Consider the following 26,692-nt stretch of genomic DNA (forward strand, 5'->3'; position numbering starts at 1 on the left):
TTATTGGGTTATGATTTGTGCTATAATGCAGCAATGAGATGGAAACCACTATAGATGCTCTTTTATGATTTAAAAAAAAAAGTTTCTAATATTTAAAATGATGATTTAAAAAGAATGGGTCACGGTACTACTAAACCAAAGCATCTAGGGTGCAATGCAAGAACAAATGCAAGAGCATGAAAGCGCCAATGCGAAATAAGCCCAAAGCAACCTTTGATATGCCCAGTAACTAGGGCAATACATTTTTTTTTTAAGGTTGGAGAAACTTGGCCTACAAGACCGGCACCTCCAAATGAGACTATAGAGTCATATCAATGATGTTCTTGATAGCTACTGTTCTCAAAATGACTAGTGAAGATGATGGATTTAATTTGAAGATTACTTGGCTCCTTCAAGAAAAATAAGAAAGTCGTCATCTTTGAACAAGGATTTCGTGTTTGTTTTCATTTAGGGGAATTTGTATTTGAAAAATCAATATCTAGGAACAATTCAAATCTATTCGGAATGCTATAATATTCGATCTGATTATAAAAGTATAATTAAATAATAGTTTCATAAATAATAATTTATAATATTAAATTACCCTAATAAGTTCACAAAATGTCACATGTAATTAAACAAGAAATTAAATGAAAGAAAACAATTCCTTGTAGACATCTATGTAATTTCAAATAAGACCTTTCAAAATCAACCCGATGGGTAGTGGTTTTAGTCCTTCAACATCAACCCTAGTCGAGTTTTCATCTTTTCCAATTCCCCTCTGCTTAGCACAAAGATTTCGAATTATAAGAATCGATATTCGAAAACTATCTAAATTTGTTCGAAAGTTAATCAAACGTAAATGTGGATAACGCTATATCCTATTCGTATTCGATTCATTTACATATCTACTTAGCAACAGTTAACAAACAGGTGAATGTAGACTACTCCAAATACCCCACCATGCATGCATTACATCAACATTGCACTGAGGTTATATATATATATCGTAGATGACCCTTGCTAAACGCCTACCCAACCTTTCATCATCTTCACCCACTCACAACTTGATTATTGATAACATCTCCATTTTCACCTTTTTTTTTTCTGGGATGAAATCTCCATTTTTTTTTTTTTTTTTTTTGATACTACAGTTACTTGTTTGGTTGGTGACTACTTGTTATTTCGTGCAGGGCACGTAGCCACTCTGGGAAATAATGAGAGAATGACCTAAGTGCCGTCTGGGACAAAGATTGATAGAGAGATCAGGAGACACAAAAGCCAGAACACGTATGATTCCAAGTCTGTTTTGATCACTTTCTTTTCTTTCTTGAGAAAAAGTACAACATTTGAGAGCTGAGTACTCCACGTTTTCCCAATAGGCCTTGTTCTATTATATATAAACCATAAAATTAAGAAAACAAAATGTTTTAATAACGATCTGTTTCAGAATTAGTTTGGTATTAACTTTTGTCACTTCATTTGTATGACATTTTCGTCTTTGATATTTATGGAAAGGTTGTATTCCTATATGTCATCAAAAAAAAAATTTTTTTTTTTGGTTGAAATATGCCATCATTCTTAACCAGCATTTTAAAATACAAGAATTGGGAAACGAATCGACCTCTTGAACTCCAATCTTATGAATCTCACACTGACACTCTTTTTTCCCTAAACATGTGAATTCAATACTGGACAAAAACAATTCCCCTTAGAATGATTGATTTTGAGTAGGGAATTACCCTCACACTGTTGGTGTGAGAAACCCTCTCCCAATTTTTTATTCATATGTTGAGCATTGATCTGGACATCCAAGAAGGATAGATCATAGAAGCACATTCGTAGTTCCCAAATGTTTGTACTAATATGATCCATGGGATAAAGATTGTCAGAACCCAACCTAAAGCCTCACTTGAATGCTGTTACACAAATTGATCCACTATAATTCTTATCCAACTCTCCAAAGCCTGGTTAACACTTACCCACCTGTTTGTTTCAAATCACTATCCATTTATCCTCCTACAAGAGCTAAAAATCACCACATCCGAGCCATCTGGGTTCCATTATTTGTGTGGGAGATCCTTCCATACCATAACAGACCAGTCTTGTTTGGTCCAAGTAGTATGAGGGCTTAAGGTCTAGAGGATCCTTGCTATTGGCATTTAGTGGTTACCTTCCATATACAGGCATTATTTAGACTGAACAATGCATCAGATCGGCCCCATTTCCTTTGAGATTTATCCAGTTGAAGGCTTCAACCAACGATGTTTCTTAAACAATTCCATGACAAACACATTCTTAGACAAACAGGATGGAATCATTGAGATGATTTCTCTATGAGACATAATAAAACGACAACTGACAAAGAAGCGGCACAGAGCACAAATCCATGGCAACTATAGATCACAACCTAAACTTCTACATGGGCAGTGGCACGAAAGAAGCCTGCTCATAACGACACTCTTGGGGTGTGAGGAGCTAGAAGCAATCTGGATGATAGCAACATACAAGGGGGGCGATCTCACAATGTGAATTGATATTTCTGAGTAAATCATGGACCTAAACATTAAGGCCAGGGAAATGCAACTAACCCATGAAGTAGAGAACCTTTAATTAACACATTGTATTACTTTCAGAGGCTTTAGGAGCACTGAACTGCCTGATCTCTCAAAGCAATAGGGATGCAGGTTAGAGGGTGAGGAGAGGTTTCCACCCATGCATGCAGCATCAACCCAACAGCATACCCAACTTACAAAACAACTAACCCATGAACATACCAGTTAAATAACAGAATCATAGTCTAATGCAACAGATCCAATGTTCTTAGACCAACATCTTAATCAAGTATACAAGAATGCAATTGTGGATTAAAAGGACAAAAACAAGACACCACATGGTTGCCTAGAGAATGAGATTCACCATAACTGACAATGAAGAAACCTGGTCTAGATTTTTCTAAATAACCTGACATGGTGGTTCCGCCTTGGATGCTATGAAGTCTCATCATATGGCAATTTGCAAGCAGCCATGCGGTCTTTTGGCTTAAATTGACCAAGCATTTCAGCCATGGTTCTGCAACGGCACTGGTTACCTGGTCGGGTCACATCTCCATAAACAGCCATTTCAATAATGTCAAGCTCCTTCTCTGCAACATGGAAAATCAGGGAAACATGGAGTCAATAACTCAATATCAACCACTCAACAAAAATGTAGCAAATATTTAACTGACCAAATCCAAACGACCCAACCACAGAAATGGGAAAGGGAAAGAAAGAAAAATGAAACAGAACTTTTGATGGGTTATTCAGGCCAGGCAGTCAATGAACCAAATGATACTACTGCCATTCTCATAACCATCCTAGTGACCCTTAAAAACAGATTTTACAATATCAAGGTCACTTTCCTTCCACATAAGCAACGAGGAAGGACATTTAAGTAAGCACATGTGAAGGGGTACTGTCGTCTGCTTCTTTTGCTTGTCAAAAAGAGAAGGGAGACCACTGTCTCTCTTCATTTGGTGGTTGCCAATGACAGGATCTATAGAGAAAAGGCCATATACCAACTTGATGATCCAAATAGTAAAATCTGTTATCATGGTCACCACCAATCCCCCACCCCCAAAGAGAAAGATAGAGAGAGAGTGAAAAAAAAAGAATGTAAGAAACAAGTGTATACAACAGAATAACTATCCGGTTGAAAGAATTTCACCAGCTTCTACCTATGACCTGCTGACTGGTAATCTGGCTGTAACTTGTACACTCAGGCATGGATAAACAGAACAAAGGCTTCTGCCCTGCCCAACAAGCCAACACAGTCATTATTCATCTACAAGAGAAAATAATTGTGTTAGGCTATGGCTGCAACTATCACAGACCTTACAGGATGTAGATTTTTGTAGACAGACAGTCGTAACTCACCATTCAATGGATCCCACCCAGGCGAAGTTAATAGGTTAAAACTTCAGGACTGTTAAGATCAAGTAATAGTCAGAGCTCTCTTCTGGACAGTCCAAAAGAACGAAAAAGGATAACACAATTGTACTACTCCAACTGGATTGAATTTTTGACCGGAAAGATCCACATGCATAACCAATTGACTAATGAATCCAGCATATCCCAAAGCTCTGCACAGGAGTGAACGTTATGATTACAACTCTTGTTTAAACAGGGTTACAATAGATTCTCCATAGCATCTACATCAAAAGTTATCTCAAGCTGGACCCCATAGCACAGAACAGAGTGTTAACCCTTAACATGAGTTTCACAGCTGAATATTGAACAGAGTGGTAACCCTTAACATGAGTTTCACAGCTGAAAATTTATGTATGTCATGAAAGTGACAGCTTCACAGCAGGAAAGAAAGGGATGTGAAGAGGGGAAGAAACCCGTAACCAATAACAAGAGTTTGTTTGTTCTACTATTGGTCAGAAGACAGACTAACCCACACAACCTAAATGGAATGGAACACCCAAAAATGAAGGAAGGCATGCATGCATCAGACATCAACTAGAAGTTCTAGAAGCCTAGAAATGATGCAACTAACATAAAGGATTCGATGTTGAAACAGTCTCTTCCTCCTCTTCTATCTTTTTTTTTTTCTTTTTTTGGGGTGGGGGGGCTTCATCTTCTTGATCATTTTCGTTCAATACTGAACAATTCATTGATACAACTGATCCTCCACCGTGTTGCAAGAATTTCATCAGTCAATCGGGGGCATCACCGCCCCTTTGACAAACAAGAGTTGTAAGTGAAAGCTACTTTACCTGAGCATCACAAAGACACAAATAAAACTACAAACAAGGTTACTGGTCAATCTTATAACCTCCAATTCAGAAAGTTAAATTAGCTAATGTAACTGTCTGAGATGGGCCATATGGCACTCCACAGTTTTCCCACAGAGAGAGAGGGAGAGACCTAGATTTCTGCTTTTGGTCAAACGACTCAAACCCCATCTCAATGCCACATTCAAGTTCAATTATAGGATGTAAATCAAATTATCCTTGAATATCGCTTAAACAAGTCAATGAAAAACAAATATCTTGGCTATTTAATGGTGAAGTAAAAAAATTTCTCTGCCAATTTCTCACTTGAGGAAACTAGAGCCATCTCTAATCCAACTTCCCTCCACATAAAACAGTCATTGACGTTAAGGCGAGATGGTATTTAGCCATTACAGTGTCTCTTCACTTCCTCCCAGCCATCAGCCTTGGAATGATCAGCCAATTTGGATCGATTCTGGCCAATTCGAAATGGGTTTTTAAGCCCCCCCCCCCTTGATTCTAGGGTTTTTTTCTGACCAATTCATGACATTTGGATCGTTCTGATTCCGATTAATTGAAAGCTGTTCCCAGCACAACAAAAGTAACAATAACAACGAGGACAGCAGAAACACTTGAAGAAGATCATGTCAATTCATCTGCGGAATCAGCTTTTCTAATTTTTCAATTTACTTTTCCGGATTTTTGTTTTGTTTATTATTATTTATTTATTTCTTCTTTTTTTTTTTGTTGGGTTGCGGGTTGGGGGGGGAAAAATAATCCTCCTCATTCAATCAAGAGCACGTACCAGTAAACTTTAAATCACAAGAGAAACCCTGCATAGCAGTTTTCTCCACCAAGTCCTTATCTGATTTAAATCGGTTAACCCTGGTTTGAAGAATTTGACAGTTCTCAGCTGTAGATTCTCCACCTGCAATAGTACCGATTATAAGAAAAATATCAAAACCCTAATACTAAATTTACAAATAAACTCATCAATGGCAATCGAGAAACAAAAGGTAAGAAACCCATTAAGTAGACAGAAAAAACCAGAATTAAAGGGACGAATCAAGGTAGTGGATTACCTTTAGAATATGGTAGGATGTGGTCATACTCGAAACAGAGACATCCATAGCAATTGCAGAAGCGTTTACAAACGATGTTACCGGCAGGGTCTTTCCGCCAGCGCTCCGGGTGCCGTCCGGGGACGATATCAGCTTTTTCCCAGCACAAGTTCTTCGTTTTCGCATCAAAGAACCGTGGCCTTTCCTTTTTGCTATTGCTGCCATCCGAATGAGAATGCTCCGGCGAAGCACTCATCTCTCTCTACTCCTCTATGTAACTATTGTGAGACTTACAGAGAAGAGGAGAGTATGAGTTACTTTCCCCACTCGCGACCTCTTGTGTCCGAAACCAAAATATAACCTCCGATTCTCCAACGCCGCCGGTGGTCCATAGGTACCTGTTGATTGGTTCTCCCAGTTTTAGCTTTTCTCCAATCCTCCGCCGCCAATAGAGCTTAGTGTTTAAAGCGAGGTTTTAAAACAGGAATCGTTGAATGAATCGGTCCTGTGGATTCTGAGTCAGATCCAATTTTGAAAACGGCCAGAATCGGTCTCAATAACCCTAAACTTAGCCATTTGACATGAAAACCCAAAAAACAGCAGAAATCGGAATCGGATTGGCAAGGCCAAGGTTAGTAGCCGTGTCCAGATATTTTCTTGTTTGATCATGATGTGATAGGATCCACTAGGCACACCTTGGGCCACTCACACAGAATGTTTAGTGTTCTTCACAACTTTTAGTAAAAGTTGAATGGTTCTCATTCAACCCCGATATGAACCAATCCATGCGATTGTGGGTCAGTATGGGCTCGCAGGACTAGTCAGGCCTAAGGCTTAGATACTCGTCGTTAGAAAAAAAAAAATGATGGGGCCCAAACCCAACCTAATTAAACCATACCAATGCAAATTCCACTCGCCCAGTTAGAGTGAAAATATGTTTTTGAGATTGAAGCTATATTACTAACATGGCAGATGGTTTCTTGAGCAGCTGTGTAAGAAAGTGCACCAATGAGGTATGACAAAATTGCATCATACATAGGAGGGAAGTGAGGCTATTTCTTGGGAGGAAGAAATAAATCAAGATAGCAGTCATTTCAGAATCTATTGGGTTCCTCTCTCTCTCCATAAATAATGGGTCTGCATAATATATGTTAAGTCTCACTGAGATTGTCATCGAAGATTTTTCTTTTTTTTTTCCCTAAAGGATCTGTCATATTTTAAAAAGGCAGGTCTCTTCGCAACAGTAAAGCTGCAAACCAAGAAACAGCCTCTCCACAAAAGAGGGATAAAACTACATCCATATGCCCCTGCCCATATATTGTGGTAGCAAGAGCCTCCTGCACTGGATATGACATTTTTTATTTGTGAAATTTTACACAGGTGATGGCATTTTTTATGTGAGTAGATGATTAGTGATTGAATCCTCTAAGTAAATACAGCAAGAATCCATCTCTCTTTTTCTCTGATATGTCTTGTTATAAACTCTTATAATCTCCCACGATGAACATGGGTCTGTCACGAAAGCAAGTACTGATAAAACCAATCCCTGACCCTGTACACATGAAGCAAGAGAAGAGAAGAAGAGGCTCACAAATAGTCAATGTGAACTGAGAGCTGTAGGGTTTATTATATCACAAGGGATTAACCACCTTCACGCGCAAAATGAAAATCCCATCCAAACTATGCAGCGAAGCATGCTTGGTTGCCTCCAAGTGGTGTCTCCTTACATCTGCTGGATGGTTCAGCATGAGGGATAGATTATGTGACTGAACTACCACCCTACCCAATTTTTTTTTTTTTTTTTTTTGTGTGTGTGTGTGTGTGTGAGACAGAGAGAGAGAGAGAGAGATGCAGATTGAGAGCATATAAGCTGAATGTGTTTGGAATGACTGAATTCATAGAGCAGAATAAATAAATCAAGTTAGCGGTCAAGTTCAAAATCATTGATTCATTGAAAGAATGGCATGAATGCTTCTGGGAACATTTGGCACAAGAAATGGAGCATGGTAATTCATCCACATGCAGTGCACTCCAAGTGATGTACATGAAGAAGTCTACCCTTACACTTTCGTCTCAAAGATATATGTTGATGACACTGCCAATCCCTCAACATCATAAGTTCGAACAAGTCTCTGTCTCTTGCCAGGCGACTCCATCCAACAGAACTCCAGATGAAAAGACTTAGATTCTGCCACACTCTTTGCAACATCACAGGGGCATCCCATGTACATTCCTCCAGGCAACAAGGTTATCTGAAAGCCTCCATCAAATGTCACCAAGTTCTCAGATATGTAGCCCGTCCAATGGACATTAGTAGTAATATTTCCATCATTAGTGGTTGAAGTAATGTCCTGGATATGAGGATCAAGTCAGAAATTGATCCAATACATATTTATAAATGAAATATAGATACAGGTAAGCCAAAAGATGCTAGGGAATATGTCGATATCTCAGACCACTATCAATCAGATTTAAAACTCGGGATCCAGAATTGGATCTGACCCTGCTGGTCCCATTCTAAATCAGCCTATCCCACTCAACCCTGGTCAATCCAAGGTGTAAATTGGAATAGGCTAGTCAGTCGAGTTTTCAAGTGTATTGTTTTTGTATCAGTATATCAGTCTTTGCCCGCTGATTCTGATTTGGGTAAGCCAATATGCCAGATCTGAACCCAATGATCTAAACCTTGCATGCCATTAAGTCATCACTCCAAGGCCAAAATGCTTAATAAATTAGAGCAATGAACTTCCTATAACAATAATTGGAAGAATTGCTCAAGTAAGAGTCTATAAAGCACCAGGCAATCTACATAATTGTTGACCTATCCAAAATCTAAGTGGTCTTATCATGCCCATTGTAAAATTACTATTTTGTCTCCATTCCCCAATAAGTGGCATGACTTACTAAATGATCGATAACTCAGAAACCCTAAATGGACAGAAAATCGTATACAAACAAGCTTTGTATAATCGGAGTATCAGTTCGACAGCAACAAATTAATAGTAGGGGTAGTCTGGTATTCACTTCAAAAAGTTGCAAGACGTATTTCATACACACCAAAGAGTTTTCATACCTAGAATCCTCCAATCTAGAGAAAATTGAGCTTCCTAATCAAATTACCACATATTCTGAAGAGTATTAAATCTTTTGAGATTCCACAAACCTGAATCAGTTGACCTTTCTCGTCCATTTCAAGTAAAGCAACGGTGTCGGCTTCTGCAATTGTGGCCCCATAAACCCCACTACGTTTAGTTACAGAGTGGCCTTTCCACCTTCCAAGAAATGGCATTATTCTGTTTGTGCTATCCTGCAAATCAAGCAGGGATACAGAGGTTTAATTTGACATGATCCATTCAAATAAAAAAATGACCAAACAAAATAGATCACATCAATCAATGGTCAGCAAATTTCTTCAAAATATTTTGCGTTACAAAGTTAGGGAAGATTACCTTAGAATTTTCTAGGGAAGGAAAAAGAGTCAACCCGTGACCTTTTTCTTCAAGAAAGATAAGAAGCATTTCAAGAACACCTTTTGGGTCCATAATGTGGAAGGCCCTTGCTCGGATATCTTCCTCCTGTGAGTAAAGGCAATTCTCACATACAACAGAAGGTCGACGAGAGGGAAGCTTTAGGTTTCTGAACCAGAACAACAGAAATGTGAAGAAAGCAAGCAAATACAAAACAGCATGATTACCCAATACTTTTAACCAGTAATGGGGCAATATCTGGAAAGAAAGTGGATCCTTGCCTAGCATACTACTTGACATGATGAAGAAATGGACCACTCCAATCATCCAATTAATGGCTGTCACTTGCAATATCACCCAGGTATAGTAATCATTTGACAAACTTTTTTGCCTTTGTGGTTGCTCTTTCTGTGTACAGCATGAAATCATGCAATACATTAGATGGTTAAAGATGTCCAATCTAAGTAAATTTTGCCATCAGAATATCTCAGAATTTAGACCTCAACCAGGAGCCATTCTTCCCTGAATGCCAAGTACTACAATTAAAATAACTATGGGGGAAACATTGTCTCTAACTCTGAATGCTTCACCCACTCATCAGCCCCTCCCTGTTGAGGACTTGACAGAGATAGTGTTGATGCAACTAGACCAATAAATGGATTGGTAGATCAACCCAGCTTAGGAAAAACCCAACCAAGCAAGCAACAGAATGAGAACCTTGCACATGAAAAAGAACGAACCCCAGAAAACTAATTTGAGCATACAACTTCTTTGCAGGGAAAGAACCTTGGTCCCTGAACATGGAAGATTTTGATTAACACTCTGTCACACAAAGATTTCAAAATTTTAAAAAATAAAAATAAATAAATAAAATTTTAAGGTTCTGCCCCGATTTAATCAACTCAGAAAATTTCAAATTTTCAGGATTGCATTTCATCTCCAGGTAAGACCACAATCAATATCCAAACTACTAAATACAGCCCTAGATGAGTAGAAACCTATCACTGTTAACATTTAGCTATTGTAACATCAAACTGTTCCATATTGAATGATCAAGAACAGATATAGATGAAGCAATCCCAATATGCAATCAAGGGATTTCTCATCTGCAGTAAGAAATTGAAATCCCATTCGTTCTAATCCCTATGGTATAAACAAAGTCCTGTTAAGTCATGTAGAAGCACAAATTCTTTATTTAGTTCACACCCACTTAGTAAGCAAGGGATACCATATTCTGTAATTTTACTCCTAATGATGGTTGAGGATCTTGAGATTCACAATTGTGATATCTGGCAGTTACAGGTGAGAAGCACTCACTTGGGTGATTCTTCACCGATATCGTCTTCACCAAGAATCCCTTGTCTCAATACAGTCTCCAGCATTCCAGCTGTCTGGTACCTTAGAGAAAACGCCCTCTCTTTGGGGAAAAAACCAATCTGCAGACTACCCAAGAGAGATAGTTAACAGGAACATTTCATGAGCTATTCTGAATTGGAAACCATATCGATGATAAACACCCCACCCCCAAAGCATAGATAATGGTCTCACCTGCTGATATTTCTCCACGGTGAACATGTTGGTTTCTTTGATTTGGTACTCTGCCCACTCGGGCTCAGGATCAAATCCTGAAATTGAAGTGCTTGATGGAGGTTGTTTTATGTACAGCCTACAAAGATCAGGCACAAAATAAACATTTTGAGTAACAATAAACAATAGATGCAATGAATCAAAAGTTTCAGCTAGTTTTTGACCAATAATGGTAAAATGCACTTGGCTGACATCATTAACTACTGATAGCCAACCAAGAAAGCAAAGGGTTGGCATATGTAATTTGAAAGGTACAAAGTCAACTTCTGAGCCTTCAAACAAATCAACTCCCTTCTTTTTTATATTTCATAAGTAGAAATTCATGACATAACAAGCTTCAGCTCTGGTTTGGTGATGATGATGATGATGATGATGATATAACCATGTAAATATCAGTTGCCAATCCATCACTAAATTGCAATGGTTTTATCCCATTAATTATGGACTAACAACTGCAAATTGTGCTATAAGATCCATATCTTTCAAAATCCCTGAGTGCTACATGTCAAGTTGTGAACAAATCACTATAAGAATGGGATCTGTATATGCACGTCAACTCTGGCAGGAATTCCTTGAAATATCCTTTATGAATATTACAAAGAATGTTAAAGAAATGTTTGAATCAAATGATAAAACAAAATTGCAAACAACTTCATTTTTAAATGGACAATTCTCTCCAATTACCATAACCTAAATTCCCAAATGTAGCTAATAGAAGACTTATCGGGCTAAATCGCCCTGCAGGGTTCGATGAAGAATAAGCTAATAATGGGATTTTTTTGAGAAATGGGAGACACTAGTTAACGGCCTGCCCGGTGTTACATCATAGGCACATTGAGAACGTAGATAATTGTAACCATATGCATATGAAATGACAGCAATGGAATGCCAATCCTCGGGCTTTATTTGTAAAGTCTCTATTCCTTGTTAAATATTAGAGAAAAACCACCTCAAATAAGTAAGATGCAAAATAAATTCATAAAACCTCCAACAAATATGTAGATGGTACATTATATCACTAGCACCAAAAGAAAAAAAGTATTCTTAGGTCCAGTGTAAAGAGTATTCCCTAAACCTGTGAGCCATCATCGGCAAACAAATGAGATTTTATCAACCTAAGATGGAATTTGCTCTGAAATCTACGTTCTAAGGAAAGGAGAGAATAAACAATTGCCATCACAAGGTGCATTAGGGTCATCATGAAGTAAGAAACAACAAAGCGAAATTGAAACTTGAGAGAGGGGGGGGGGGGCTAAAGACTATTAATGCATCATAAATTTGTCAACAGGTTGCATACTCGTTCGAAGGATTTAATCACTATGAAGAACCCAAAAGCTTACGTTTGAATTAGACTGGTCAGTTCATCTTCACCGTATGAGCTAGCCGCAAGCTTTGTACTCACTTTTTGCAACAAATTTCCTTTGTAATCAAATTGCTATGAGATTCAAAGAATGGGAAAAACTCTGATTAATAAAACCTGAACTAGTGAAGCACGGGAGAAATAACGGTCTAAACTTGAGGATTCACACTTACATAGAAGGATCCGTTCCAGTGGCCCAAGTTGAGTTCGATAAAACGTTGCAGAGCGTCAATGCTCATAGATTCTTCGCTTCGGTTCTGCTGTTTTTCCGAAACACCAGCTGAAACTGCCTGAGTTCGAATTCTCCGCGACAATGGAATACGGCCATTACCGGACCTTAACGTTGGAACCTTTACAGGGAATCCTCGATTACGAGTTTGGAGCTTTCGCCATTGCGATTGAAGAGATTGTAGCCATTGCTGTTGTTTTCCGGACGACTTTAGAATTGCAGGAAAAAAAGGATCTAATCCAGTCCTCAAATCCTTATCCGAGTATCCGAACTCTGCTCATCTGCTGGAAATGGAGAATCGCCTGTGTTGAATCGTCATGTATCTCAAAATACTCGTCCGAGTGGACCCAATTTGCAATAGAGTGGGCCACCCCATTGACATCCCCATTGGTGTGAACAAAAATACAGCAAGAAAATAGTTCTTTCATTAAAACACAATACAAGCAATAGAAGAAGGGGAGAGGGATGGGGAAGACACACACTTAATGAGAGTAAAGCAGTCCGAAAGAAATAGTAACACAAGAAAGGCCAGCTTACCTAGTAGAAGAGAGAGCTAACTTGACTGCCAAGGCCTCCCCAAACAAAGCTGACGCAAGGGCAAGGTGGTTCAAGGGAAGAAGACTAATCTCTTTCGCTGAAACTAAAACCAACACAACCCACTCCAAGGGTTTTTGGGCGAAAGCAAGTAATTGCATCCGTGAAGATGGAGAAGCTTCCAAAGAAGGTGAATCGTGGTTTCAAATATGAGAGGGTGTGTGGTGTTCTCTGTAGTGAAACCTTCTCCCATATGTTTTACAATCATCTATTCCAATATAAATCAATTATGTGGGGGATACTCTAGTCTGGAAATACTTATCTATGGCATGTATGACAGTCTGATCATGTTCTACTCCGTGATCGAAGAATCTATATAATATTTTCACTACGTGTTACTCATGACAAGAAAAAAAAAAAAAAAAAAAAAAGATTCCATTGAGGGTCTCATTAGCTTGTTATAATTGGCTCTTATTGATCTACTACCGATTTTTGTTTTCTGATTAAATTCAATTTTTCGTATATAAATAAAGGATCTAGCAAAAATATATATATATATATATATAAATAAAGGAAAAAATAAATAAAATGTGTCACTCTTGTGTAGTTTCAACATTCGTCTCTCACATAATAAACAATGGTGAAGTGATTTAAATCTTTTTTTCTGACTATCTAAATCCCATGTGGATCCCAAACATAGTTAGCAAATTTGGATTCGGGAATTATTTGGGCGGAGAATTATTCGGAATAATTCGGTTGATTAATTTAAGGATTTGGTCAAAAAAACTTATTGGGTTTTTTTTTTTTTATTATTTTAAATATTGTTTAAGTGGACCGAATAATTCGGTTTAATTTGGATTCGGTCTGAATTATTCGCGTTTTATATTCACTTTTGAAAAAATCGTGAATTTTACCGAATTTTATTTTTAATTCGGATTCGGTCATAATTTTTTATAAAATTTGAAAAAATTCAATTCGGCAGAATCATTCGCGAATTATTCGGCCGAATTGATAACACTGATCCCAAACGGATGATATAATTATGGGAAATTTATCACGCCACCCCCTGGAGAATGTTACAATGATAAGACCATTTCCTCTATTTCACCAAATCATTCTCACACCCCCTACTTTCAGTGACTGTTAAAGAATATACCTTATATGTTGATGTCAGTAATTATATTTTATTTTAAATACCAAAATGCCTTTATTAAATATGAAGTACGTAAAATACCCCTGTATTAAGTTGCTAACACATTCTAATAACTAATTTATCGTTCTCCCAAATCGTGGGATTTAGACCACTATCGATCGTTCAAAGCAGTGGCAGAGGTATCAATGACGGGCCACGACTAGTAGACCACTGTGTTTATTCTTTAAAGGCGGCAACTGCTATTGTTAGCTCCAGCCTCTCCTTCATATACAGAAAGACCATAAGTCTATAATCCTCTCTCTCTCTCTCTCTCTCTCTCTCTCTCTCTCTCTCTCTCTCTCTCTCTCTCTCTCTCTCTCTCTCTCATTTTTTGGGATTCCACCGCTGATCTTCCATGGCTTGATCCCTCTCCCAAACCCTACTTCGAGTCTCCTCTTCTCCTTCATTTATCTCAACTAAAAGCCCATCTTTCGCACTATCGTCACACTTTCTAAAACATAGGAATAGATCGAATCATTTCGAGAAAACACAGCTGATCGAGGTTGATCTTGATTCCGAGAACAAAGCCCCCTTTTGGGAATGAGGAGACTTGAAGATGTAATCCATGGAATCACCGTTAGAAGATCGGCACCGGATTGGGTCCCGTTTCTACCTAGATCTTCTTACTGGGTTCCTCATCGGAGACAGCCTCATGGAATCATTGAGTTGGTTTGTAAGTTAGATAATCCTTTGCCGAAGGAGGAATCACTTTCTCTTTCAACTGTTTGTGGCTGGCCTTCATCGGCCCTTCATCGTTCTCTCCACCTACCTACTTCTCCGAAGACGTCTCCTCATCATAGTAATCATCAACCGCATACTCCGCTCTTGCAACGATTGAAGCTCTAAAATCCAACGGAATAGTCGATAAATGAAAATCTCTAACGGCCAAACCAAACCCAAACTTCGCAGAAAACTCAAAACATTAAGATGAATAAATTTCACCACTAACCATGGTTTAAAGTATCTCCGATACCGATACGATACCCTCCGATACGTATCTTAAATTTAGCTGATCGATACGATACACACCGATACGATACATGGAATTTTTAAAATCCTTTCGTATCGATATATATCCTACGATACATACCGTTATGCGCCAATACACTATCGATAAAATATAAAATCGAGGCAAAATATACATTTTGGTATGTATGGGTAAGTATCGGTGAGTATTTATATGTATCGTTCGGTACATATCGATGAGTATCAGTACATATCGGTGAGTATCGGTATATATCGATCAGTACGTATCGGTGAGTATCGGTACATATCGGTATGTACCGATATGGTGCGCTATGGTCATCTAATGGCCAAGATGGGTATTTTTCAAAAAACACGATTTTTTGAGGGTTTTTCTTCCAAAGTTGCTGCCAGCCATATTTCTCTCTAACTAAAGTAGAAATCAAGGTTGGGAACAAGGATTTTACATTTATGGGACAACTGCAAACCTTGAATTCTTAGTGCGATACCCTCAATTTAGTGCTTATGCATAATCATGGTTTGAAGTATCGGTGCGTATCGTGCCGTATCGGCCGATACGTATCCGTATCGGTAGGCATCGGCACGATACATATCGATACGTATCCGTATCAGTAGGCATCGGCACGATACATACCGATACGTATCATGAAAATTTTAAAACCCTTATGTATCGATACGTATCCTACGATACACACCGATACTCACCGATACACCACCGATACGCACCGATACTCACCGATACGTACCGATACTCTATGAAAAATTCAAAATTGAAGTGAAATGTACGTTTCGGTATGTATCGGTATGTATCGATACGAATCGGTGCGTATTGGTATGTATCGACCGATACACACCGATACGTATCGATACGGTCATAAAATGGCCAAAATGGGTAATTTTTTAGAAAAACATACATTTTTGAGGTGTTTTTGTTCCAAAATTGCTGCCAACCATTTTTCTCTCTAACTAAAGTGGAAATCAAGGTTGTGAACAAGGATTTTACATTTATGGAACAATTACAAACCTTGGATTCTTAGTGCGATACTCTCAATTTGCTGTTTATTCATAATACATGTTATATATAACTTTTTTTAACTATTTTTTTATGCAAATGTGTATAAAAAAGTGTTTCCTATCCATTTATGTGCGTATCTTTAGCGTATCTTAGCGTATCTCCGATACGATACGATACCCTCCGATACGTATCTTAATTTTGGCCGACCGATACGACTACCGATACCGATACTTTAATCCTTGCCACTAACACATAGAGTCTTTAACAGTTTCATAAGCTATTGCAGCTGGATCAAAATGAAATGACCCCAAAGAGATCAAAGCAATTCGAGTCTGCTTTGATGCCAAGGAAGCAATCGAAGTTGACTTCTTGAACAAGTGATTCATCTTGTTTAATGTTTCTGTAGCCTTGTAAACTCATAAAAGTAACAGTAGACGCCCCAAGAACCAAAGAAACATGAAATTAATTGGAGCTTTCCAGGTAGATAAAACCCTACAAACCTCATGTTAATTGTTGCTTGTAGGTTTGTTTCTTTTAAATTGATTTGTGGGAGATTATTTTTTTTTTCCTTTATAGGTTGAAGCTGTTTTGGATTATTCCTAGATTGATTATTTGCAAATTCTCATATGGTTCTAACACAATATGGTTTTTTTTTTTTTTTTTCTTTCTTGCCGATGATCTAAGATGGCAACGATGGGAAGCGCATTTCTCGTTGGAGACTAAAGGAGATGTATTCGCCAATGATGGAACTAGCGGTTGGAACTCACCCTTGGTCGCAGTATGGAAATAAGGAGAGAAAGAGATTATGAGAATGAAATGGTAGAATGGTAAAGAGGGGTTATATAAGGGCAAAAATATCATTTCATAGCATTCATTAATAGTGACTGATGGTAGGAGGTATGAGAATAATTTGGTGAAACAGACGGAATGGTCTTATCATTGTGGCATTCTCCAGGGGGTGGTGTGGTAAATTTTCCTATAATTATCTAGATCTTCATTCATATAGCATGAAAAGTTAAGGAAGCCTCCCACCATAAATTTATGGTTGTTACTAAAAACCTCAAATCGAACATAACCGATAAAAGAAACCAGTTCGGTTCGATTTGGATTATATAGGATCAATTCAAGTGTCCAAGGAATTTGGAAATAGGGGTCTGAACCCTAAAATTCTAGGATGAATCAATCGATTTGATTTAACCGGAATTACAATCAGGATTGATCGATTCTGATCCGAGTTGACTTGAATCGGCAATCCCGAATCCGATTCCTCAAACCATAACTATAATTACAAACGTTATACTTCACCCAACTTTCCCCTATAATAAATAAAATTTCCCCTTCTCTCTTGGTATTAATTTAGCCGTTGTGTGGTTAATCCAATTTGAAAGCCAGAGTTTTTGTCCCAATTGTATGATTCCAACGATGGAGCAGGAGAAGCAAATCAAGCAGCAGAGCAGCAGCTCCAACGATATTAGCCTTCACAAACCCCTCCGTTGCATCGTAAAACTGGGTCTGCACCTCTCTGTCTCTCTATCTGCTCCTCATTTTATAATCAAACTTGTGTATGTAGAGCACAAACTCTTATAAATTTAACAATTCGAATAAGACAGGGAACGAATGAGGAAGAGAGAGCTCAGAATTAGTTTTTGTTAATTTTATAGCAGATATTAACACATTTAGTTATTTGCGATGTGACCTAGGTGGTGCTGCAATTACTTGTAAGAACGAGATAGAGAAGATAAACGATGAAAATCTGGAAATAGCTTCTTCACATCTGAGACAAGCAAGGAACTCGTCTTTTTCTTCAAACAAAGTTATTGGGATGGATTGGAGTAAGCGACCAGGGGTTTCAGAGATTTCTCCATCTTTGGATGATTTTGGGGATTCTCCATTGTTGGATTCGAGCAACTTTATTGTCGTTCATGGAGCAGGTTTTACCTCAGTTTTTTACATAATGGGATTGGATTTTATTTGAGTTGGATTCGTACAGAACTGGAATAAGTGATGGCGAATCAATGATCATAGTGTAGCTTCAGTTTGTTTCAGTATGTTTCTTATAGTGAACCATGGTAGTATGAAATTGACCATTGAAGTTGGAGTTTTTACAGTTAAAGTTCTTGCTTTTGTTTGACCATTATTGTTGGATATAGGTTCGTTTGGTCATTTCCAGGCGAGCAGATCTGGAGTCCACAAGGGAAGATTGCACCTGCCTCTTGTCATGGCTGGTTTTGTAGCGACCCGAATTTCTGTAAGATATTGATACAGCTAATTTTTAGATATTACTGTTTTGGAAACTTCCCATTTTTAGTGGTTTTGAAACTTCATGGAGTGTTGAGTCTGGTATATGGGCTTCTTAGTTTGCTCAACCATTTCATGCTTAATATCCATACATTTGAATAGCAAGTCTGGATGAAAGGGCATAATTACCAAAATTAGGACATTGAACTGTTGCAGCCCTCTTGGATCCACTTTATGTATTGTACTCATCTTATCTGGCCATTTGGCAGCTCATTGTATTCCATATGTCAGCAGTGCTTCCATCTTCAATATGCACCCCTTGCACATCAGTTTTTGTTTTTAAAGCAGTTCTGTTGCTTATTGATTATCTTGGACTTTAACACGTTGGGGGACTTTCTTGCAAATCTCTTTATGAAACATTTATGATATGCATGAGGAGAAATTGCAACGTCTCTCAATTTTAAGTTGCTGTTAAATACATAAATTTTACACAGTTTGTGACTCCCTATTATTTGAAATAACTAAGTTCTCTTCCTTATTAATCAGTCTCAAGGATTATTGTCTGTCATAGAAAGTTGTTACTTACCTGGATTAAACCATTCTACTTCCAGATTTATCATTTTGTTTTATTCTACTGTTTCAGGTGACATCTCTCAATCTCGAAATTGTGAGAGCACTAGCTAGAGGTATTTATTCTGCTGATCAGCTTTTTTTCTTTTCTCTCTCTCTCTCTCTCAAAAGGAAAAAAAAATCTGTTCTTCGACTTCAATTTGTGCATCCTTGGGTTTTGCTAAGTCAGTATTATTACTTGAGGAACAAAGCAAATAGATCTCTTTAAAATGCCAAAAAATTGGTGCTCTGACCTTTGTCGATACCTTTTAACAAGTTCACAGTCTCACGTTTGAGTCAGCTGGTCTGCATCAGGCTCCATGACTTCATGTTTGGTCTTTATCAGTTTAGAGAGTCACATATAGGTGATCTCTGCTCACTGTGGATTTTATTGTCAAACTTTCTTATTTGTGGAGAAAACATATGAAGTTGATAATGTGGGTGATTATGTTTGTTATGTTATGTTTTCTCTCTTTATGTTCTACTGCAGTGACAATATAGTCTCTCTTCTTCCTTTTTGGTTATCATGGGATATAGTTTCTTGTATCCTTCATTATTTGAATTAGACTGACTGAATATGTCTATAGCTATATCAGACCCATATATAGCCCGTTCACAGCCCTACGTTCATCTGACATGAGTGATATTTTATTTGAACCAGAAGATCCCAGGCCCCACATATTTGGGTTCCAACAATCCTGCATTTATTGAACATGTATGTGAAGGGTTGGTAGCTGACATAACTAGTGTTCTTCAACTCTTTCATATGCTAGAATGAATATGTTCACCTTTTAGAACCGCTGATGGTTATGTAGTGTCTGCTACTTGCATCTCAAATGATCATTGCTGTTATTTGTCACCTAACCATATCACTTTGGAATATAGGCAGTCTCTTGAATTACTCATGACTAATGGAATTCACTGTTTTCTTGCAGAGGGTATTCCATCCATTGGAATGTCACCATTTGCTTGTGGATGGTCTACTTGTGAAAGAAATGTTAGAAGCATCCAAGAAACCTGTGGCTTATGAGATCATTTGCAACAGCCAACTGCACCTGGATTATTTTCTTTTCTGTGAATTGATCTTTAGGTTAAAACCCCAAAAATTGAAACTAATGCTGTTATATTTTTGACAGATTGCTTCTGCTGATATATCTCAGGTAGCAAAGGCTGTTAACTCTGGTTTTGTTCCAGTAAGTGAGAACTATTTTGCTTATTAAAAGGGTTCTGTAGGGCTCATGGTTTTGTGATACTGGCCTTTCCATATGCTTCCTTCTCTTTAATGTGAATGACCAATATTAATCTGCAGTTAACTAAGTCTAAATGGTAGTGAGACCATATAAAACTGAACGAAAAAAATTCTGTTCAGTTTTGGCTTTGAAAAGTGAAAATTTCATTCGGTTTTGGTTTAGACAAAAAACGTCGGTTTTGAACCAAACTGAATAAAGTGTAACCTGTATAAACCAAACCAAATATAAACCATACTAAATCCTACAATCATGTGTCTATAATAGGTTTCTTTGTTGAGTTGTGTAAAAAAAGTTTAAAGGTACTGGATTCGACATTGTTGGATCGTATCTTCATGAGGTTGTAATTTCCTTCCCAAATTTATTTTTTTCAGCAGGTTCTTTCCACTTAAAACCGAATTGCCAAGACTGTGTATGAACCAAATGTAACAGAATAGGAGCCAAATAAAACCAATTTGAGTTAGTTCAGTTTCAGTTTTGAGGTCATGAAAATTATTTGGTTTTGGTTTTTACATATGGTGTCTTGAACCAAACCGAAAAACCAGAATTGAACCAATTGACACCCTTAAGCAAAAGGCATGTAGTTGAATTGTTAATGTTATTGAATATTGTTGTATGGTAGGGGGGACAATGTTTGAAAGTGTGGCAGGCTTTCTCAGCTTAGAAAACGCCTTCCAAATCAACTCTTGGCTGTTTATAGGAAGGAGAACAAGATTGTTTGCATAGATGGGATGGTGTGGATTGCTTTGCACTGACCAATATGCTGTTTGAGTAGAAATGGCTTCAAATTCAATTTTAGGAATCACTTATCTGCAAAACCAATGATAAAGTTTAAATCAGTGGGAAAAAGTTGGAACATAATATAAATGGCTTAAACAAGGGTTCTTATGGGACTAGCTGTCCCTCTAATTTTCTCACCATCAAATTTATGACTTTCCAATAAAATAAGAAACCAAAAAGTACATAGGTGGCAACTAAAGTGAAATGGGATATGGGTAGAACTTAATAATACTGGATGATGTGATTTTTGCTAGTGGATTGTGCTTTATATTTTTCTCTGACATTTCCCGCTCTCTAGACTTTAAACGGCTTCATTGGACATGTTTAAATATCATGGATAATCCCTTACTTGTGTAGGTTTTGCATGGAGATGCTGTGCTTGACAATCTGAAGGTCCGGTTTGTCTGAGTAAAGCTGGTGGATTCTTTAGTCCTTTTCTTAGGACTTAATATATTTATTACTGATAGTTGTTTCACTTAATTGATCAGGGCTGCACCATATTGAGTGGTGATGTGATCATACGTCATCTTGCTGAGCGACTAAAGCCTGAATATGTTGTTTTCCTCGTATCCATGTATGCAGCAGGATAAATGTTTCATGCATGAGCAACTTATAAGTTTATGTAATGGTCTCCTTCATAAGAATCTGGGAAAACCTAATAAGAACACATATCCTAACATTTAAATTTAGAAGATCAATTAATAATTTAATATATTTGGTATAAAACATAGAAATTTTTCTGGATTTTTTGTCACCACAGTCAAATCAAACCCTCCAAAAGATGACAATTTTGAATTTTCACACAGAAACCGAGTTTCTTGAGCATATGGTTGAACAGATTCCATTTTTGAAAATTTAACCTATTGGAGACTATTTTTCTTTCTTTCCCTCCAATTCATCTTGGTTGCTTGTCTATCTTTGCCAGTCAACTTTACAAAGAGATCAGAAACTTTTAGTACTAACCATATGATAGCTTGACTTCATTTTCTTTAAGATAAATGACCCAATAGTAGTTGGTCAATAATTTCGTTGTGATGCACATTAGAAGTTTGGACTAGCTGGGTTCATCAATCAGTGGCCCAGATTAACACATGAATGTCCTATGTGCCAGACCAGGGTGGGTTAAGGCAATTGTTGTATGGATAGGAACAAAATACCATTTCCAAATTTCAATTTTTGCTTTTGATTGGCCCCTCTTTTGGAATTAATTTTCCATATGTAATTCTTGTATATCTAATGAGTACTGAATTACATAATGGAGGTCTAAAATTGAACTTACTTACCATGCCACATTCTTTAAGCCACAAACTTCCTATGGGTTGCTTGAGCAAATTAATTTCTCCACATTTTCTCCTTCACATTTCGGAATGAAGACAGATGTTTTGGGAGTGTATGACCGTCCTCCTACAGACTCAAATGCAGTACTCCTAAGGGAGATTGGTGAGCACTTGATTTTAGTCCCCAAGTTGTGCTTCTGTTCTGTTTCATTGATTTTTTCTTACTCTTCTAGGGCAAATCCTTAAGAAGTTAATTGAGTCTTTTTTTATTTAAATTTGAATTGTGTATTTTTTTTTTCTGCTTATAAACATTGGAATGTCCTGTAAACCTGGGCCAGCATAACTGAATTTGTAAAGATAACAGCTGTGGCTGAAGATGGAAGCTGGTCTATTTTGAAGCCACAAATTGGGAAGATGAATAACAAAGGTCAGTGAGAGGAAATGTTGACTTGCATATTTTAATTCTACATTCGAACACCAGCTTAAACTTAAGTTTGCTTAAGCTCGTGATATCTGCCACAACTTTACGTGGGTGAAAGATTTACCATAATCTATGATGCCTGGATCAAAGCTTACATACAATATATGGTTTAGCCATACTGTCAACTGTTTTATATGCTTATACATGGCATCTTCTTCTTTCCTTTCCTGCACCATAAAAAAGGTTCTGTCACATGTTTAGACATGTTCTGTTGATTTTGAAGTTTCAGTGAATGGAACATGTTGAGGGTAAAAAATCGTTACAATGGTTTTAGGTGATCAATTAATTGCATAGTTGCACTTTTTATCTTTGATTGGATGAATTACTTATTTTTGACCTCTATAAGGTTGTAGTCTTCTTGGTGAGATCTGATTTTCAGATGGACAGGGTGATGAGATAAATCAATGCTGCGTTAGTGCAGTGCAATATATTTTTCATGTCAGTTCGTACTTTAAAATGAAGAGTGCTTTTGAGTCCATCCTAACATGGGGCTGACTACAAATGGTGTGGTAGTTTCTTTTACTTGGAAGCTAATTGAATTATGAAGAGTTTTCTCTTTTGGGGGGAAGAGGAGTAGAAAATTCTCCCTTTCCTCCTTTTATTTGTTTATGAGAAAATTGCACTGTCACCCCCATGAACTTTGCCCTTTAATCAAAGCCTTCCCCTAGACTTTTTAAAATGACTTAACACCCTCTATAGATTTAAAAAATTATAAATCCATTATTGCCGTTAGCCTCTGTTAAGTGATGATGGAATTGTTATTTTTTTAAATGACCAAAATACCCCCTCACATAATGTGACATTACTAGTTTGCCCTTAACACATCGCCTACTTCAAATCCAACGATTTCTTCTTTGGACAGCCGCTGGGTTTTGGTGAAAGAAGGGGCTCCGGCGATCTCCAGTCCTTCAGCGAAGGTTTTTGTCCAGCCCTCCCTTCCAATCCCTTCACCGGATTTGCCGTTGCCCATCCCAATTCACCGCTACATGGATCCACACAGAAATTCCAATCTGTCTTCCCCAATGATTTTGCTATTTCTTTCAAACATTCACTGCAACAATAGAATAATAGACTAGGTATTGAAAATTGAAATCCCTCTCTGGACTCTGGAGTCTCGCAAGGAAATAAAATATATTCCCTTGACTACTTCATTCAAGGAGAAGAACATGAAGATTAGAAACAATGTTTGTATGTAAAATCATGAATCGGTGGAAGAAAAATGCCAACTTCCTCTTCATCTTTGAGTTAAACAATGGTTATAGACAACTTTAATTAACTGATTTGTTAGCTTCCAGAGACTCTATTTTAGGGCATCATGGATGATCTTAGAAAAGCTGCTATATAGAGCAATTAGGATGGTTAATTTGTTCTGAAATCATCCCAAAAACTCATTAAGGGAAAGACACCAAGAAAAAAGAGGGAAAAAGAAAGAAACGCTACAGATCGACATTGATGGAAGATTAAGAAACTCCGTTTTTCTTCCCTTTCTATGATTCAATTTGAGTTTTCTATTCTACTCTGGAGCAGCAGAGTAGAAAAACGAGTGATGATGAGGGGGCAGTCCAGTAATTTCCTAGTTGACGATTTTTAGGTCACAGAGGCAGAGCTTCTTCCTTATAACGATCACAGAGGCTTCTTCCCGATAACATCTTCTTCTTCTTCTTCTTAGTTCTCGAATCTTCAAAGTAACAACAACTCCCCATGGCCATAGATCCTAAGCAGATCAAGAACAGAAGAAGTAGAAGTAGCAGCAGCAGAGTTCAGATCTTCGTAATTTAGCCACTCCTCGTTTCTGTAGTCTCTAATCTCTATATTGCTCGTCGGATTTGAAGACCTTCAACCATTCAAAATAGAGAACATTAGAGAGAGAGAGAGAGAGAGAGAGGAGAAGCCCAGGCTTTAGAGTTCAGATCTTGGTAATTACTCCTCTGGAGAAGACGGTAAGGGCTGGTGGGTGGCGGGTGGCGGGTGGCGGGTGCCACTCGAGTGCTTGACGTTTACAACCATTGAAGACGAACCTTCGCTAGAGGGAGGGCTGGACACGACCCTTCGACGGAGGGAGGGCTCGCCGGAGCTCCTTCTTTCACCAAAACCCAGCGGCTGTCCAAAGAAATTTAAAGCAAAAGATGTGTTAAGTGCAAATTAGTAATGTCACATCAAGTGGGGTATTTTGGTCATTTAAGAAACAAAGTAACAGTTCTATCATCACTTAACAGAAAAGGTTAATTGCAGGGATGGATTTGTAATTTTTTAGATCTACAGAGGATGTCTAAGTCATTTCAAAAAGCCTAGGGGAGGGCGTTGATTAAAAAGTAAAGTTCAGGGGTGGCAGTGCAATTTTCTGTTTGTTTATTTATGTTTTGGTTTGGTGTAGGGGTATGCATTCTCTGCAAGTCTTCTGCTTGCCAATCATGAGCGTATTGAACTAATTCCAGTAAGTTTATCGGCCAAATGAAGAGAATTTTGATTAGCATTCAACCTACTTTGATCAACAGTTGAAACTTCTGTAGCAGCTCATGATACGACTGGAGGTATGGAAACCAAGATATCAGAAGCTGCAATGATTGCGAAACTTGGAATCGATGTCTATATTGTTAAGGTAATATGCTTAAGATTCAGGCATTTCCTGTGGTTACTTTCTAAGAGTTGGTATTAAAGTTTCTCTGTGGACGCAGGCTGCAACGGACCACTCTTTAAGGGCCCTAAAAGGAGAAGTAAAAGGCAACATTCCTGATGATTGGCTTGGTACGGTTATCCGATCTTCAAGATAAAAGCAATATTCCAACTTGATTTTTTGTTTGCATGTTCTGTTATCACATGGGCATTGGTTGTTGAAGTAGAATCATCAGAACAAATATGAGAAACTTTTGATTTGTAGAAGGCTTGGTTGTATGAGATTTTATGGCATCAACTTTTAAGGATTGAACCCAAAGGGGTTAGCGCAGCTGGCTTGGAGGGGACATGAGACTCCGCCTCATGAAGCGAGGTCTGGTGATCAAAACTTCGTCGCTACATAATTCCTTGGGGCCACCCGCCTGAGGTTCACTAGGCCCAGAAGCTCCCGGTTCATACGTGGTGCGCGGGTCATATACGATCCCGGGGGGGTTTAGTCGGCCTAAAGTCGGATACCCCGCTTGTTTATCAAAAAAAAAAAACTTTTAAGGATTGAAATTACCAGAAAAACACTGATCGCCTTCTGCATACATGGATCTTATGGATGAGTTTAACAAGTCAACATGGTTCTCTTCTTTTGTCACCAGCTCAAAGTGCACTGCAACAAGTTTATTTATTTATTTTTTTCTTTTTTTGTTTGATCTACTATCCTACTGCATAGCTGGTGGTCAGCCTACTAGGCGCTAGTAGGGCCAATGGCCACCTACAGGCACACACCCACCCACTCACACAAGTGTATGACAGAGTTTGATCCATCTCCTTTCCTGTATGCTGACTCTTAAAGTTGAAGCTGCACCACTAGGTAAGCCAGTGCTCATGCAATAAGTTAACGATGAACATGAAAGAAAGTTTATAATTAGCATGGCCTAATAGTGGTTAACACTAAACATCAACAAAATTCTGTGGAATGGAGACCTTGAACCTCTGTTTAATTCTTCCTTTTCCTTGGTTCATCAAATTTACTCAGCCACCAAGTGATATGGCGTTTATGCTAGACACATGGGGAAGAGGGGCGAAGGGTGGGTGACTAGTCTGCCCGTTATGAAATGGAAAATGATATTTCTGTGATTGTTTTCTCGTACGTTTCCATTGGCCCTCGTGCACACGTAGAAATCACATTCCTTCATAGGAAAAACTTCCCCAACAAATAGTGACAAGAGATTGATGTATGAGCATGTGCTCCCTACACCAACATGGGCCCAAGTATGGTCATGTGCTCC

At 38.0% G+C, this 26,692-nt stretch overlaps 3 protein-coding genes and 1 long non-coding RNA gene across 4 annotated transcripts; 1 reads left to right on the top strand and 3 right to left on the bottom strand.

Moving 5' to 3' along the window:
* Positions 1-2,740: 2,740 nt before the first annotated feature.
* Positions 2,741-6,263, bottom strand: LOC122075586. Its single transcript, XM_042640661.1, has 3 exons — positions 5,821-6,263; positions 5,544-5,666; positions 2,741-3,124 (listed from the first exon to the last, which is right to left on the bottom strand). The coding sequence occupies exons 1-3, from the start codon at positions 6,053-6,055 to the stop codon at positions 2,970-2,972; spliced, it is 513 nt and encodes a 170-aa protein (XP_042496595.1). The 5' UTR covers positions 6,056-6,263; the 3' UTR covers positions 2,741-2,969.
* A 1,413-nt stretch (positions 6,264-7,676) lies between these two features.
* On the bottom strand, positions 7,677-16,553 carry LOC122076284. Its single transcript, XM_042641605.1, has 8 exons — positions 16,418-16,553; positions 12,387-12,718; positions 12,194-12,288; positions 10,815-10,932; positions 10,584-10,702; positions 9,249-9,435; positions 8,963-9,106; positions 7,677-8,150 (listed from the first exon to the last, which is right to left on the bottom strand). Exons 1-8 carry the CDS (start codon positions 16,551-16,553, stop codon positions 7,860-7,862), a joined length of 1,422 nt encoding a protein of 473 aa, XP_042497539.1. The 3' UTR covers positions 7,677-7,859.
* A 948-nt stretch (positions 16,554-17,501) lies between these two features.
* Positions 17,502-26,058, top strand: LOC122077143 (isopentenyl phosphate kinase-like). Its single transcript, XM_042642964.1, has 12 exons — positions 17,502-17,677; positions 17,868-18,098; positions 18,318-18,415; positions 19,049-19,091; positions 19,950-20,011; positions 20,151-20,207; positions 21,399-21,434; positions 21,530-21,607; positions 22,415-22,481; positions 22,683-22,745; positions 25,295-25,398; positions 25,475-26,058. Exons 1-12 carry the CDS (start codon positions 17,578-17,580, stop codon positions 25,568-25,570), a joined length of 1,035 nt encoding a protein of 344 aa, XP_042498898.1. The 5' UTR covers positions 17,502-17,577; the 3' UTR covers positions 25,571-26,058.
* Positions 24,009-24,924, bottom strand: LOC122077145. The gene is made up of 2 exons (XR_006139696.1): positions 24,724-24,924; positions 24,009-24,633 (listed from the first exon to the last, which is right to left on the bottom strand). It is a non-coding gene; the product is annotated as an uncharacterized LOC122077145 (long non-coding RNA).
* Positions 26,059-26,692: the final 634 nt, after the last annotated feature.

The sequence above is a fragment of the Macadamia integrifolia genome, chromosome 4 (assembly GCF_013358625.1).
Source record: "Macadamia integrifolia cultivar HAES 741 chromosome 4, SCU_Mint_v3, whole genome shotgun sequence".
Lineage (NCBI taxonomy): Eukaryota > Viridiplantae > Streptophyta > Magnoliopsida > Proteales > Proteaceae > Macadamia > Macadamia integrifolia.

Coding starts and splice junctions, on each gene's coding strand:
- LOC122077143 (XM_042642964.1), top strand. CDS start 17,578: ATGATTCCAACGATGGAGCAGGAGAAGCAAATCAAGCAGCAGAGCAGC. Junction 17,678..17,867: donor CCGTTGCATCGTAAAACTGG/GTCTGCACCTCT, acceptor GATGTGACCTAG/GTGGTGCTGCAATTACTTGT. Junction 18,416..19,048: donor TTGTAGCGACCCGAATTTCT/GTAAGATATTGA, acceptor CTACTGTTTCAG/GTGACATCTCTCAATCTCGA.
- LOC122076284 (XM_042641605.1), bottom strand. CDS start 16,553: ATGAATCACTTGTTCAAGAAGTCAACTTCGATTGCTTCCTTGGCATCA. Junction 9,436..10,583: donor ATCGGTGAAGAATCACCCAA/GTGAGTGCTTCT, acceptor GTTCTGGTTCAG/AAACCTAAAGCTTCCCTCTC. Junction 8,151..8,962: donor AGAAAGGTCAACTGATTCAG/GTTTGTGGAATC, acceptor CCTCATATCCAG/GACATTACTTCAACCACTAA.
- LOC122075586 (XM_042640661.1), bottom strand. CDS start 6,055: ATGAGTGCTTCGCCGGAGCATTCTCATTCGGATGGCAGCAATAGCAAA. Junction 5,667..5,820: donor CATCCTACCATATTCTAAAG/GTAATCCACTAC, acceptor GTACTATTGCAG/GTGGAGAATCTACAGCTGAG. Junction 3,125..5,543: donor TTGTGATTTAAAGTTTACTG/GTACGTGCTCTT, acceptor TCCATGTTGCAG/AGAAGGAGCTTGACATTATT.